This window comes from Pangasianodon hypophthalmus, chromosome 21 (assembly GCF_027358585.1).
Source record: "Pangasianodon hypophthalmus isolate fPanHyp1 chromosome 21, fPanHyp1.pri, whole genome shotgun sequence".
NCBI classification, from domain to species: Eukaryota; Metazoa; Chordata; class Actinopteri; order Siluriformes; family Pangasiidae; genus Pangasianodon; species Pangasianodon hypophthalmus.
Window position 1 is genome coordinate 2899163 of NC_069730.1, and position 13673 is coordinate 2912835.

General features: G+C 37.6%; 1 protein-coding gene across 1 annotated transcript; it reads left to right on the top strand.

Annotated features, from left to right (window-relative positions):
* The first annotated feature begins 1485 nt into the window (after positions 1–1485).
* Positions 1486–12513, top strand: hhatla (hedgehog acyltransferase like, a). Its single transcript, XM_026941250.3, has 12 exons — positions 1486–1644; positions 4438–4577; positions 6021–6088; positions 6804–6917; positions 8125–8319; positions 8484–8693; positions 9264–9435; positions 9871–10015; positions 10108–10143; positions 10407–10608; positions 11459–11600; positions 12085–12513. The coding sequence occupies exons 2-12, from the start codon at positions 4472–4474 to the stop codon at positions 12207–12209; spliced, it is 1515 nt and encodes a 504-aa protein (XP_026797051.1). The 5' UTR covers positions 1486–1644; positions 4438–4471; the 3' UTR covers positions 12210–12513.
* Positions 12514–13673: the final 1160 nt, after the last annotated feature.

A 13673-nucleotide genomic window follows, 5' to 3' on the forward strand; every position in this document is an offset into this window, starting at 1 on the left:
CCCCACTGAACACCTTTGGGATGAACTGGAACACCGACTGAACCCCAGACCTCCTCGACATCCCAACATCAGCGCCTGATCTCACTAATGCTCTTGTAGCTGAATGAACACAAATCCCCACAGCCACGCTCCAACATCTAGTGGAAAGCCTTCGCAGAAGAGTGGAGCTTATTATAACTGCAAAGGGGAATAAATCTGGAATGGGATGTTCAACAAGCACATATGAATGTTATGGTCAGTTGTCCACATACTTTTGGCCATATAGTGTATCTATTAAAACAATAGCTGTTTATTTTTTCAGACAGGTACACTATCGTTATAAAAAGATTCATTCATTCATTCATTCATCGTCAGTAACTGGACAGCATCACAGTGGATGTTCGGAGCCTATCCAGGGAACACTGGGCGCAAGATGGGAATACATCCTGGAATGAGACACTAATCCATCTCAGGACACCAAGCACACACACATTCACACCCTCATTCACATCTAGGGCTGAGTTAGTGTAGCCAGTGCACTTACCAGCATGTTTTTTGGAAGTGGGAGGAAACCAGAGAACCTGAGAAACCCACATGGACATGAGGAGAACACACACAGAAACTAAGGATATTAAGGATACCAGAAACTGAAACCAAATTTGACATTTTAATAGTACAGCATGTCACAATCTTATGGTCATCAATAATCCATGCGGTCGGTCCCTTCGGTGACGTCAAATCACCTTTTCACACGTTACTGTGGAACATCACAGTGGCTTAAATATGCACTCTTTAGTCCTACATACTTTTACACAACTCATTATTTCAGCTTTGCTCATCCTGGTTTATATAATGATTATGGAAGGAGTCTCCAGTGTCAGCTTTCCATTTTCTCTGTAACATGCCTTAATAACTTCGAGAGAGAGAGAGAGAGAGAGAGAAAGAGAGGCTGGTGAGGGAATGACTGTTTATAACTTGTGTACATTTCACAAGAACAAACTGATCTATAAATAGCTATTTTAAATTAAAAAAAATTGCAGATGTCTGCAAATTGGAGTGGTATAAGAGGAAACACTTTAAGATGTACTGCTATTAGAAAATAATGAAGCACATGGTGGCAGTAAATCGGGCTGCATTACACCATCCTGTCATTGATTATTTTCCTATAACAGCACAGCACTGTGAGAGTGTTTTATTCCTTACGTATTTGTGACCCTCATTTTTCCCCCATAAAATTCCAGATGTATTGTTTTTTTTAATGTTTCTTTTTTTCAGATGGACAACTGAGTTCTCTGAAACTAAACTTTCCCAGCCACTCAAACATGCACCCACGACGAAAACAACTTTAGTGTGTAAAATGCCACGCTGAGCTTCTCTTGTAGCCTACAGCAGGTTTATCTTACACAGCGCAGCGCAGCGCAGCTATCCACTGCAGTGCTGGAGAGAGTGCGAGCTAAATATACCCCACAACCCCCCCTCCTGCTTCAACATCCACCACCAGCCGCACTGCCGGAACATCGGCACTCTCAAATCAGTACAGATGCATTAAGACAAACCGCACCTTCACCCCTTCCCCCTTTTCTTTTCTTTTTTTTTTAATTCTTTTGGTGGGAGGTTGATATCTGCTCTTCAAATATCTGGACTTCCCACAAGAGTGGACCTGAGGTTAGTACTTACTGATCATCTTTCCTTAATCTACACACACTTTCACTGCAAATTTACTGAATTGCTAAGAAATTTCTCATGCAGTCCAGCATTAAAAATAAACATTTCAGTGTGCATGCTCTTCACGTTTACTTTTAGGTAAAAGTAATAGTTGTCAACTGCTTTAAATTAAGAACTCACAACCAACTGAGCTCTGTAAAGGTTCCTTGTGTGTTATTGATTGGACGCTATTATAAAGACCCCCGTAGTGGAGTGAAAGCCCTGTAGCAATGAGCAACTGCTCGGGCTATAATAGGAAGAGGTTACTCTGAGCAGCTGACGGTGCTGTTTCTGAGGAGCTGTGAAACAGACACTCCCATTTAAGTCGCTCAACAGCCTTCAAGTTCCTCTGTGAATTTGACAGGCAAATTGGCTGCACTACTTTTACTGAATTATTTTGCATCTAAATAAGATGTAGTCAAGTCTTTAGGTAGTACGGGACACATTAAGAAACTGTTGTTTATTCTGATTAAGTTTTACATGGTGCTTATTGATGTATAAATTCTAACCATGCTAAAAGAAACTATAATTATATTTAAAATAATATACACATTTATAGTTATTCTTGTAAGAAACTGGATCATTTAGGGAGGGTGACGAGCTTTTATTTTGATTGGAGAGAATAATGGTGCATCAGATCATTACTCCCACCCATTCCCAGTAAGTCCACTGCAATACTGTCCAGGAGACAGACGCCCATTATGAATCAATTTACTGATTCGACTCTTTCGAACAAACCCGTTTAAGTGAATGGATCTCGACAAGATTTGATTCATTTAGCTCACCACTCAGAGCGCAAATATCAGCAGAATCACATTTACTTTAGTCACTTTTAAAAATAAAACTATCCTTTTTCTATGGCTTGCAACGTTGCTCCTACTTATGATTAAATTTTTAATACACAATCCAGTTCAATTAAGAGTGATGTTTTTAACAGCACTGTTTCTGTGAATTTAGACTAAAACATAACAACTTGGTGGCATCATTAAAATAGTGGATCATTAATCATTATCAAATAAAAAAGACAACTAAAATATTGTTTTTAAAGAGAAACTTTCGATTCGCCATTTGAATTGATTCACTTCATCGATTCGATCCGAGTCGTTTAAAAAGAACCGATTCGTTCGTTTGAATACTTCACATAAAAGAATCGCTGAACATAATCACTACATCCATGGTCATATTAATTAACCGATTAATTTTATTAATATCAATATTATAATAATATAAAAGTATGTATACAATAATCATAATTATAATATCATATACTATAATATCATACGTAATCCAAAATAAAACAAAAAACAAAAACAAAGCTATTTGTGCTAAGCTACTCCTGAGACGCGTTCACTATCTAGCTTTTCCGACAGATTAATGTTAAAAGCCGTTTAAACCGTCACAACTATACCAAAAATATTATTATCAATGTTACCAGAATGTCCTCAAAAGGTTTACATGTTTTTAAAAGACAGATAAAACCGAAAAGTTTGTTACACGATACAAGTTAGTTGACTCACGGGAGCGCGCGCGAGCTCTAAAGTGAAAATAGTGGGACGGCGATGGTAACCATGGAAACGAATGGGGGGGGGGGGGCGGTGGGGGTGAAGGGTGGCAAAAACTTTAAGCCAATCAGCGTTCAGATCGTTTGTAGCGCGTGGGAAAGGAAAAGCCAGTCTCTCTCTCTCTCTCTCTCTCTCTCTCTCTCTCTCTCACACTGTATCTCTCTCTCTCTCTCTCTCTCTCTCTCAGTCTCACACACTGTATCTCTCTCTCTCTCTCTCTCTCACACACTGTGTCTGTCTCTCTCTCTCTCTCTCTCTCTCTCTCACACACTGTATCTCTCTCTCTCTTAGTCTCACACACTGTCTCTCTCTCTCTCTCTCTCTCTCTCTCTCTCTCTCTCTCTCACTCTCTCTCTCTCTCTCTCTCTCACACACTGTATCTCTCTCTCTCTCAGTCTCACACACTGTCTCTCTCTCTCTCTCTCTCTCTCTCTCTCTCTCTCTCACACACACACACTGTCTCTCTCTCTCTCTCTCTCTCTCTCTCACTCTCTCTCTCTCTCTCTCTCTCTCACACTGTATCTCTCTCTCTCTCTCTCTCTCTCTCTCTCTCAGTCTCTCTCTCTCTCTCTGTGAGTGTTTCAGTAAAAAGTCACAATGATGAACGTTTTAGATTATTGGTAAGTGATTGATATGAATCTAATGCTCTTGTACTGAATGGAAATCAAAATCAGAATTTTTAATCTTCCAAGTACATTATAAGGTGATTTTGATTTTTAATGCATTTATTCCACTAATATAGGCCTAATATGAAGAAAGAAAGAAAGAAAGAAAGAAATACAGAATACAAACTGAAGTGGACAAATGAGACAGAACGTGTGTCTAACTGAAGAGAAATTGAATCAGATTAAGCAGAATTGAATTATTATTTTATGTATTATGTCATGTGCTTGTATTAGTGTCAGTAGTGCTGAGCTCTATAAAAGCACACAAAAAGAGTAAATTATAATGTATTTAGTTGCCATATTCTGAATATAGCACCATAATTTCTATAATATTATATTTTCTGTTCGCACAATACAAACAGAATGTTGAACATGACAGCATTGTCTAACACATTGTATGTAACACTGTATGTATTAAAAACCTAGTTCTACATTAAGTTCTGCATTAAGGTACAAGTTGCTAGTTTGAATAATATTTGTTTGTCTATCTGTTTGTCTGTTGGTTTCATTCCTCTCTTGGCCTGTAGTTTCCACTTTGGATTTCGGTGCTAGATTTGAATCATGGGGATCAAGGCGGCCCTGCCTAAGGCTGAGCTCTACCTCTACACTGCTGTCCTCTCTCTGGCTCTCCTGTGGGCAGGAAGCTGGATCTTCGAGGCATCCAGCGGTGAGATATATCACATTTCTGAAAAGATTGTGGTTCATATAGACTGTTTATTGAATTCTGCTATATTGGACAATGATGAGAGGATCAGAGTGAAACACATTAGATCACACACAGAAGGAGGTCTAATTAACCTCATCCCAGTAGGGATTTTGTGCTATTTTAAACATTACAGAATATTAACAGGAATGAAGTTCAGTATAATTTTAGCCCAGTTGTTGAAAGTTGGAGTGAAGAGCTCAGTTCAGGATTGGATTCTGTCTCATTTGTAAGTCACTTGCCAAATGGATAGATGAGAAGTAGCAGGCAGCGGTCATGAATCTGTATTTGATCTTCAACCATTTTATTTTTTTATGACCTACACCAGAAGATGCCAAGCATCAGATCTACCTCTTTTAAGAGTTACTCAGACTGAATCCTGAATCAGTGTCGTCTCTGAATGACATAAACATCACAAGGGGTTTTTAACGCCCACCATCCACCCACGTATTATGTAATAATGTATCTGTTTATTATTCATTTTCCATGAACACTGTCAGATTTCTGTTAAAACAGAGATGGAGATCTGAATTATTACAGTTTAACATATATATATATATATATATATATATATATATATATATATATATATATATAGGTAAGATCTTTATGTCAGGCTTAGCTCAGTAATCCTCCTCCAGCCAACCTTTAATTAAAATATAAATTTTGTAAGATATACAGTGAGAATGATTTCTGTTTAGATATATATCGTCATATAAGTCATACGTCATGTGACGATAGACATTCATTCATTTATTCATCTTCAGTAACCGCTTTATCCTGGTCAGGGTCATGGTGGATCTGGAGCCTGTCCCGAGATAGTCTTCGCTGCAGAACCAAAAGTCCAGGGGGGTGGAGCTGGTCCTGATCCAACTCCACCTATAACCGTATCCCAACCCCTAACCCAGCACACATAACAGGACATACAGAATTTCCAGCATGAAACACACTGATTTGTCTCAACTTTTGGCTCAACTCTGCTCAGGTAGGAGGAGCTGGGTCAGATCTGACTCCACCACCTGGACTTTTGGTTCTGCAGCGAGGGGTACTTACCTATACCAGGAACACTGGGTGTGAAGTGGGAACATACCTTGGATGGGGCGGCAATTCATTACAGGGCACCACACACACACTGACACTCATTTGAGCCTTTTAATGTTGCCAATCCACATATTGGCATTTTTTTGGGAAGTGTGAGGAGAAAGGAAAGAGGAAACCCACACAGACACAGTGAGAACATGTGTGAGAACAAATTCCCTACAGACAGTAACCCGAGCTCAGGATCGAACCGTGGACTCCACAGCTGTGTTTCCACATTAAAAAACATAATTAAGCAAGGAAATTAAATCTACAGCATTTCCTTCATTAAGTGCATACTTTTTAATTTTATTTTATTTTCATTTCCAGAGAATGTTAACAGGAAGGCCTTTAAGGGGAGTGTGAAACCAGGATGGCACTACTTTGGCAGAAAAATGGTGAATATGCTAGATTGTATTCTCAAACATTCTTAATGAAAGAGGTAGAGCTTATTAGTGGCACAAAAACCCATAATAAAGCCATAATAAAGCTCACTGGGATTGCTCACATCAATTATTCAGCATTTATGAAAACTTCGTTCCATTTTTATTCATAATTGACACGATTATAGCGAGGAATAAAGCATTTGGGAGTGTGGTGTTACAGGAAAATAATGAATGACAGGGTGGTGTGATGCGGCCCTATGCGAAAGTCCCAAAGTTTTATTTCTCTTGTACCACAGCACTTTGTCTACGCAATTCCACATAATGTATAAGTATTTGAATGAACGCATAAATATAAAATACTGGAAATATTGTTAGAGCTGCTGATTATAGACAATTAATCAACACATTCTATCAAATCAGATGCATGATTTTAAAAGTGGCTACATTATTATAATATAAAATCATCATACTATTAATCAATGGCTTTTTTTTTTTTTTAGCTGAATGAGAAATTCCTTTTTAAAATTTTGGGGAACTATATCTGAATATCCATTGAACATTCATGTGCTTAAATTTCTTAGAATTGTTATACCATTTTAGCTGTAAGGCATTTGCTTAAATAGTTATAAAAAAAAAGATTGTTTTTTGAGTAACTGATGAAAGATCAGCTTCTAGTAATACACTTAGACTTCTGGACCGCATGTAGTAATTGATTTTCTCTCTTCAGGACGTGGCTGACTTTGAGTGGGCGATGTGGTTCACTACCTTCCGCAACTACATCTTGTTTGCCCTCACTGGTCATGTGATCTTCGCCAAAATCTGCTCCATGATTTCTCCCAAGGTGGGTCAGATTGTTTCCCAGTAGCATGTTTTGCCATAACAACTACAACTATTTATGCATGTGCATAATTGTACTTAATAACCTGGCACCTGAGTGTGTATATCACTTGTGAGTGTGAAGTTATTTTGAGTAAAGCACTATAAAGCTGTACTATATTGTCAGTGCATTGTAATAAATAGCAAATGCATTATGTTTTGCTGTCTGCTTCCTGTGAAGATTGGTATAGATGGATATAAGGTAACGATTATTTTTAAATGCTTTAACATTTGCATATTTCCATTTTAATTCCATTAACTCATCTTAATGCATGTTTTCTTTATGTCCTTCTAGTGCTTAAGTAACACTGCTTTACATTAGGTCTTCTTAGTAACTGCATGCTTATTACATTTCACACCACAGCATGGTTGATTTCTCAGTTCTGATTGGCCAGAAGGTGTTCATTCAAAGCGCTTGTTCTAACGTGCTATCGTTTCTATAGAAGAACTTACACAGGGATTAGTTTGGTGGAAGCACCACATGAATAGATTAAGAAAATGCATAATTGTTGATACGGAGACATTTATTAAGCAGTTATGGAAGGAGTCTCCAGTAACAGTCAGAGGTAAAGCAATAAGTTTTCTAAGGACAGGAATTTTAAATTTCTTGGTAACATGACAAGAAGTATTTTTGTCTTACTAACTTCGAGAGAGAGAAAACACGGAATCTGGTGAAGGAATGACTGTATACACGTAGCTTCTAATGATAACAGGAATTAACTTGTTCCGTGGACATTTCGCAATATTAAATGTAACTGTAAATGGTTAAAAAGTATGATGTGTCATTCTTTAATAAATAAAGTTTGTTAGCATTGTCAGGTTGCTGTGGTATAAGAGGAATAAAACACAGGGCATGCTGTTGTCATGTTTTATTCATGACAATATCAATACTGACAATGTGTACCTAAACATATTCTAAATATATTGTTATAATACTATAATAATAATAATAATAATAATAATAATAAAAATAATAATACTGTTAATTCAATACTATTCATTACATTGTTCACCAACATTACTATATTTAGTAGTATTAGTTTACTACTACTAATGCTCAAAACAAGAAGTCTTTTTAAAACAAAACCTATTGTGACCATTTAATCTTAGTGCTCAGTGTGCTACAATAGATTATTTTGCTTTTCTAATGCGTTCTGCCTCCTGATCCACAGCACAGGTCTCTGATCTACATGCTGTATGGCTTCATGACCGTGTTCGTCATCATGGGCTGGACGTACGTCTCTCTCATCCTGTCTCACTGCATCCTCCTCTACAGTGTAGCCCTCATTAAGAGGAAGTGGCTCTGCTTCCTGGCTGGGCTCACCAGCCTGGCCACCTTCAAGATGGAGCCCTTCAGCTCTTGGCAGGTGTGCGGCTGTGCTAGTGATTTATTCTCATTCATTTCACAGAATATCTAAATGTACCATGCATAAAATGTCAGTGTTCAGGCCTTTTAAACATCTCCATAGTAACTAAATGTAGCTTTGACATTTTCATTTCTGCTTCTTTAATTGTTCTCTGGTTTTTTTAGGCTGGCTTCGTCACTGGAACCTTCAACCTTCAGGATATCCTGTTCTACGGAGGCTGTGGGTTCTCCATCATGCGCTGCATGAGTTTCGCACTGGAGAACTGCGAGAAGAAGGATGGTCACTACAGCTTCATGGATTTGGTCAAGTACAACTTCTACCTCCCTTTCTTCTTCTTCGGACCCATCATGACGTTTGATCGATTCCACGTGCAGGCGAGTCCCTTATGTCTCATTGCTAACACCTCGATATTAAATTTATTATAAGCACTAAACTGCTACATAGTCATTTACATAGTCAGTGCATTAAAGGAGTGCTTCAGTGTTTTCTAAGCTAATCGCTGTCCAATGCACATTGTATGTGCATTTACCACAAGCAATAATTTCAGTACATTTCACTGTGCTGAGAAAAGAGCGAAAACTTTTTTCCTCAAAGCACAGTTATAATGGAAGTTTATTGCAGTTGTTGAATTCTATCAATAAGTGCATGTTTAAAACTGTAGCTCTTAAACTTTCTCTAAACCTCTTAGGATGAGACAGACATGAGAGAAAATCTTACCAAAGCTCTTCTTATGGATTTATATCAAATGTTCCAACATGGGAGCAAAACTGTAGTAGCACCAGTTACTCTCACTTTTCCTGAAGGTTTTGTCGTATCCATGCGGCAACAGATCCACACAACCATTAATTCAGACAAGATTATTCCACATATATGCTACACATACAGCAGAGAAAAGATTAAGTTGAAAATCTGAGCTTTGTAATGGGATGTTGTTCTATCTTCAGGCCAACAATCCTAACCTGATTCGTAAAGATCGAGAGATGTGGAACATCACCATCCGGGCTTTGGTGCACCTTGGAGCCATTTTGGTGGTGGACGTGTTCTTCCATTTCCTGTATATTTTGACTATCCCGAATGACATGAAGCTGGTGAAAGACTTGTCTGATTGGTCATTAGGTCAGTTTCATCTTCATATAGTAATGTAAGAGTCTTCAGAAGTGATTGGATGCATGTGACAAGACCAATTATCATGAATTATCACTAATTATCTTGGAATAGTCCACAACAGAGGTCAGATTTGACATAATCCATATGTGAAATTAGAAAAGGCAGAGTGAAAAACAAAAATACAAAAGTTAGAAATTAATTTAATATTTAAAATAATAATTAGCAGCTCCTCCATTTTTTGATCGACCAAAGAGACCAAGTCCCACTCCCTTGGTTTCTTTTGACTAACAAGGATTAAAAGGTTAAAGTTCACCAGGCGGAGCCAGATTAGGAGCGACGAAAACCAAACAAGGAGAGCTGTAAACACTGCAAATCAAATTCCCTTGAGTACTCTATTGCAGAATTTTCATACATTGATATGGATCGTTTTTCCCTACATTCCAGCTGGTTTGGCATACTCAAACCTGGTGTACGACTGGGTGAAATCAGCCGTCATGTTTGGCGTTATCAACACAGTGTCTCGGCTAGACCACCTGGACCCTCCCAATCCCCCTAAGTGCATCACCATGCTGTACGTCTTCGCCGAAACGTAAGTATAGACAAAAGTATCTATGTACTTTGACACGCAGAATAAATAAATGCAATTCCATTGTACTCATTAAATTTTGTTTAAAATTCTAGGCACTTTGACAGAGGCATCAACGACTGGCTATGCAAGTGAGCAAAATGAACCCACTCGTGTCAATTGCTTTAACAAATCCTATATATATATATATATATATATATATATACATGTACATATATATACATATATATACACGTATGTATGTATTAATTTTTATGTATGACTGTACAGAATATATGTAAATGTGTACTCAGAATGATATATTTTGCACAGAATGCAAGACATGCATCTAAAAGGCCTATAATAGTATACTATTAGCTGTGAAGAACAAAGCTTCCTTTTGTTTACTATCAAGGTATGTCTATGACTATATTGGTGGAAATCATGACGGAATCTTCAAAGAGCTGGTCGCTACGATCTGCACCTTTAGCATCACTACTCTGTGGCTTGGACCTTGTGAGCTGGTGTACATTTGGTCCTTCTTCAACTGCTTTGGCCTGAACTTTGAGCTGTGGGTGGCTAAGCTCTTCTCCCTGCCGCCTTTGTCTACCATTGAGGTATGATACTGTCAATCATTTGTCAATCAAAATTCAGTTTATTACACTGTGATGAACAAAAAGGAGGCACAGCAGTAGTTTTGGACTATTAGGAATATTACTAGACATGCAAACACATCGGGGCATACTGTTATAGGAACATAATCAATGTCAGGGTGGTGTGATGCATCCTGAAGTATTTTCTTTTTACAACATGCCCTGTTTTATTCCTATCCTCTTATGAAGTGTTTTATTCCTCTTATACACATTATACATTTTTATTAATTAAAGAATGATGTACTATCCATCTATAGTTACATTTAAATTTGTGAAGGTCCACAAAACAAGTTAGTTCCTGTTTGCACTTACGTTATAGCAGCATAAACATTCCGTTATTCCCTCAACAGCGTCTCTTTTTCTCTCTTGAAGTTAATGAGGCAAAAAAAGCAACTTTCTTTTACTTTCTTTTAACGAGAAACCGCAAAGGCCTGAAGACTTTCCCATGGTGGAAAACCTAAAGTTACAGCTTTACCTTTAGCTGTTACAAAGCGCTGACACTGGAGTCTCCTTCCAAAAACGCTAAATAAACTTCTCCTCATGGAAAACCTCACCATATCTACAATTACACTTTTTTTTTTTATTTGGTTTAAATGGAGTGTCTATCATTTAAGTCCCTGTGTAAGGTGTTATTATAGAAAAGATAATGCATTATAACAAAAATTACTGTCAAAGCTGCTTTACTGTTTAGAAAATGAATCAACACCTTCTGACCAATCAGAATCCTCAATTCAACAGCGCTGTAGTATAAATTGTTTTAATGCATAAAGGTCGGTCAGGGTAAACAACACGATCATATTGTTTTTTCTTAAAGGGTCTTATGTCTGAGGCAATGTCACGGCGTATCAGAGGGCTGTTCAACGCTGTTAACTTCTGGCAAATCGTCCTGTATAACGTCCTTGCACTGAACAGCCTGGATTTTGCTAAGTTTGTGGCCAAGAGACTGTTGTTCAAGGGTAAGTGACATTTTAACACAGAATTATAGAATAATGCAGAATTATATTCTACACAGAATATAGTTGATTAGAAGACAAGTTTTCTGTTCGGTATTTGTTTTATTTAATTTTGAACTGGAGCTATGAAGCTTATAGCTATCGAATCACGCAAAATCTGAAAGAAGCAAACATCCCAAACCAAACATGTATTATCTAATTAATTGAACAAAATGAAACGTGTGTATTTCTGTTTTGACTCAACTACCCCATTTAACAATTATGCTGTTTGTTTAAAATTTTCAATTGTTATTAAGAGTGAAACAACATAAATATATATATATATATATATATATATATATATATATATATATATATATATATATATATATATATTTTTTTTTTTTCCCTTCATAAATAGGTCAATGGGATATCCATTGAAAAGTGGTAAACAGAACATGAGGATCCTTTGGTAAAAGCTGCTCTGTTTGCTGTTGTTTCCCCCCAGGCTTCCCTGTGTCCACTCTCTCAGTGCTGTTAGTGACCTACTGCGGAATACAGCTGGTGAAGGAGCACGAGCGAAAAAAGGCCCTGCTCGAAGAACCCGAGCCAAGCAAACCCAAAACCGATTAGACGAGCAGACAGTGACGTTTTGCCGAGTCCGAGCTTCTCATACCAAACCCAAGCAGCTCCCATCACCATGGTCACTGCTCGAAACAAGCCTGTTTAATAAGCACATGGTGTTTTTTTAACTGTGAATAGGGCTCAAGTGCACTTGCTGTACAAGTTCTAACTCCTTTCTCAGAGACTGCCACATACGAACCAAGTGCATTTTTTTATTCATTTTATTTAAATTTATTATGGATTGTCTGGAGAATGGGCTTGCCAAATATTTTATGCAGATATAATATATTGAACGATTAAAGATGAAAAAGTCTTTATGGGTTTGTGTCTCGTCTGTTGTTGTTGTGCCCATCATCAAAAAATGGCAGGTTAAAATCTATTTCTTATCATCTCTTCAAATCTGTTACTTCATAACTCTTGTTAATAGACAGCTATAAGTGTTTGTTGAACATACTGTTGCTAAAAAGGAAGATGATCCATGATCTATTTTTATCCTCTATGAGAAGATTAGATGACTCATTTTTGTACATCACATCATATATACACACAAATTCTTTCATAAGATCCATGCCCTACATAATCACACATAAATATGGGCATGTTGATTAGTTACTGATTTTTTTCTGTTATTTATGAGCCAATGGAAGAAAAGTAAAGTATATCTGGTATTCACTTTCTTTAATGTTGTGGGTTATCAACATTTATTTGACAAAAAATGGTTTCATGCTAAAAAGGTTCCTTGGCTTCTCCCTCTGGAGGAACCCTTAATAAAGGTTATGTAGAAACCTATAACAGAATTTTCCATTCAGAGAGGGTTCCCTATAAAATTCCTTTTAAAAATCATCCAAAGAACTCTTGAGGAACCCTTTTAGGATTGTATAAAAAAGTCCAACTCAGCATGGTAATAAGGAGCTCTAGCACAGGTGTCCTGTGGTGGACTGGTGCCCCATCCAAGGTGTATTCCTGCCTCATGGCCAGTGTTCCCGGGATGGTCTCCAGATCCACCATGACCCTGACCAGGATAAAGCTCTTACTGAAGATGAATGAATGAGTAGTCTAGTTGGAAACATGCTCTAAAATCCACCATAACATTAACTGGAGGCCAGGAAAAAAGAATGTAGTTACACAGAGTACAACTTTAAGCAGAGCTGGTAAATGGTCAAATGCTGTTAAGACCAAGGAAGTAATTATGGAAGCAAGAATGGATGGAAGCAAATTGTGCTGGAGTCTCCTGGGAAACCCTTCCCAATATGTAAATTAGGCAGGACAGCTACATACTAATGTGTGCCAGTGTGTAGGTGATTTGCATTCAAGCTCATGTCCCTCAGCAGCATTCTCCTCTTAACATTCAAAGCATTTTCTGAGTAATAAACATACATAACTCTAATAACATAACTCTTTTTTCTTCACCATCTTACTCTTGGTATGGCCTACTTTGCCAACATGTCAGCTGTTGGTTAGAGCCTTCTGGTC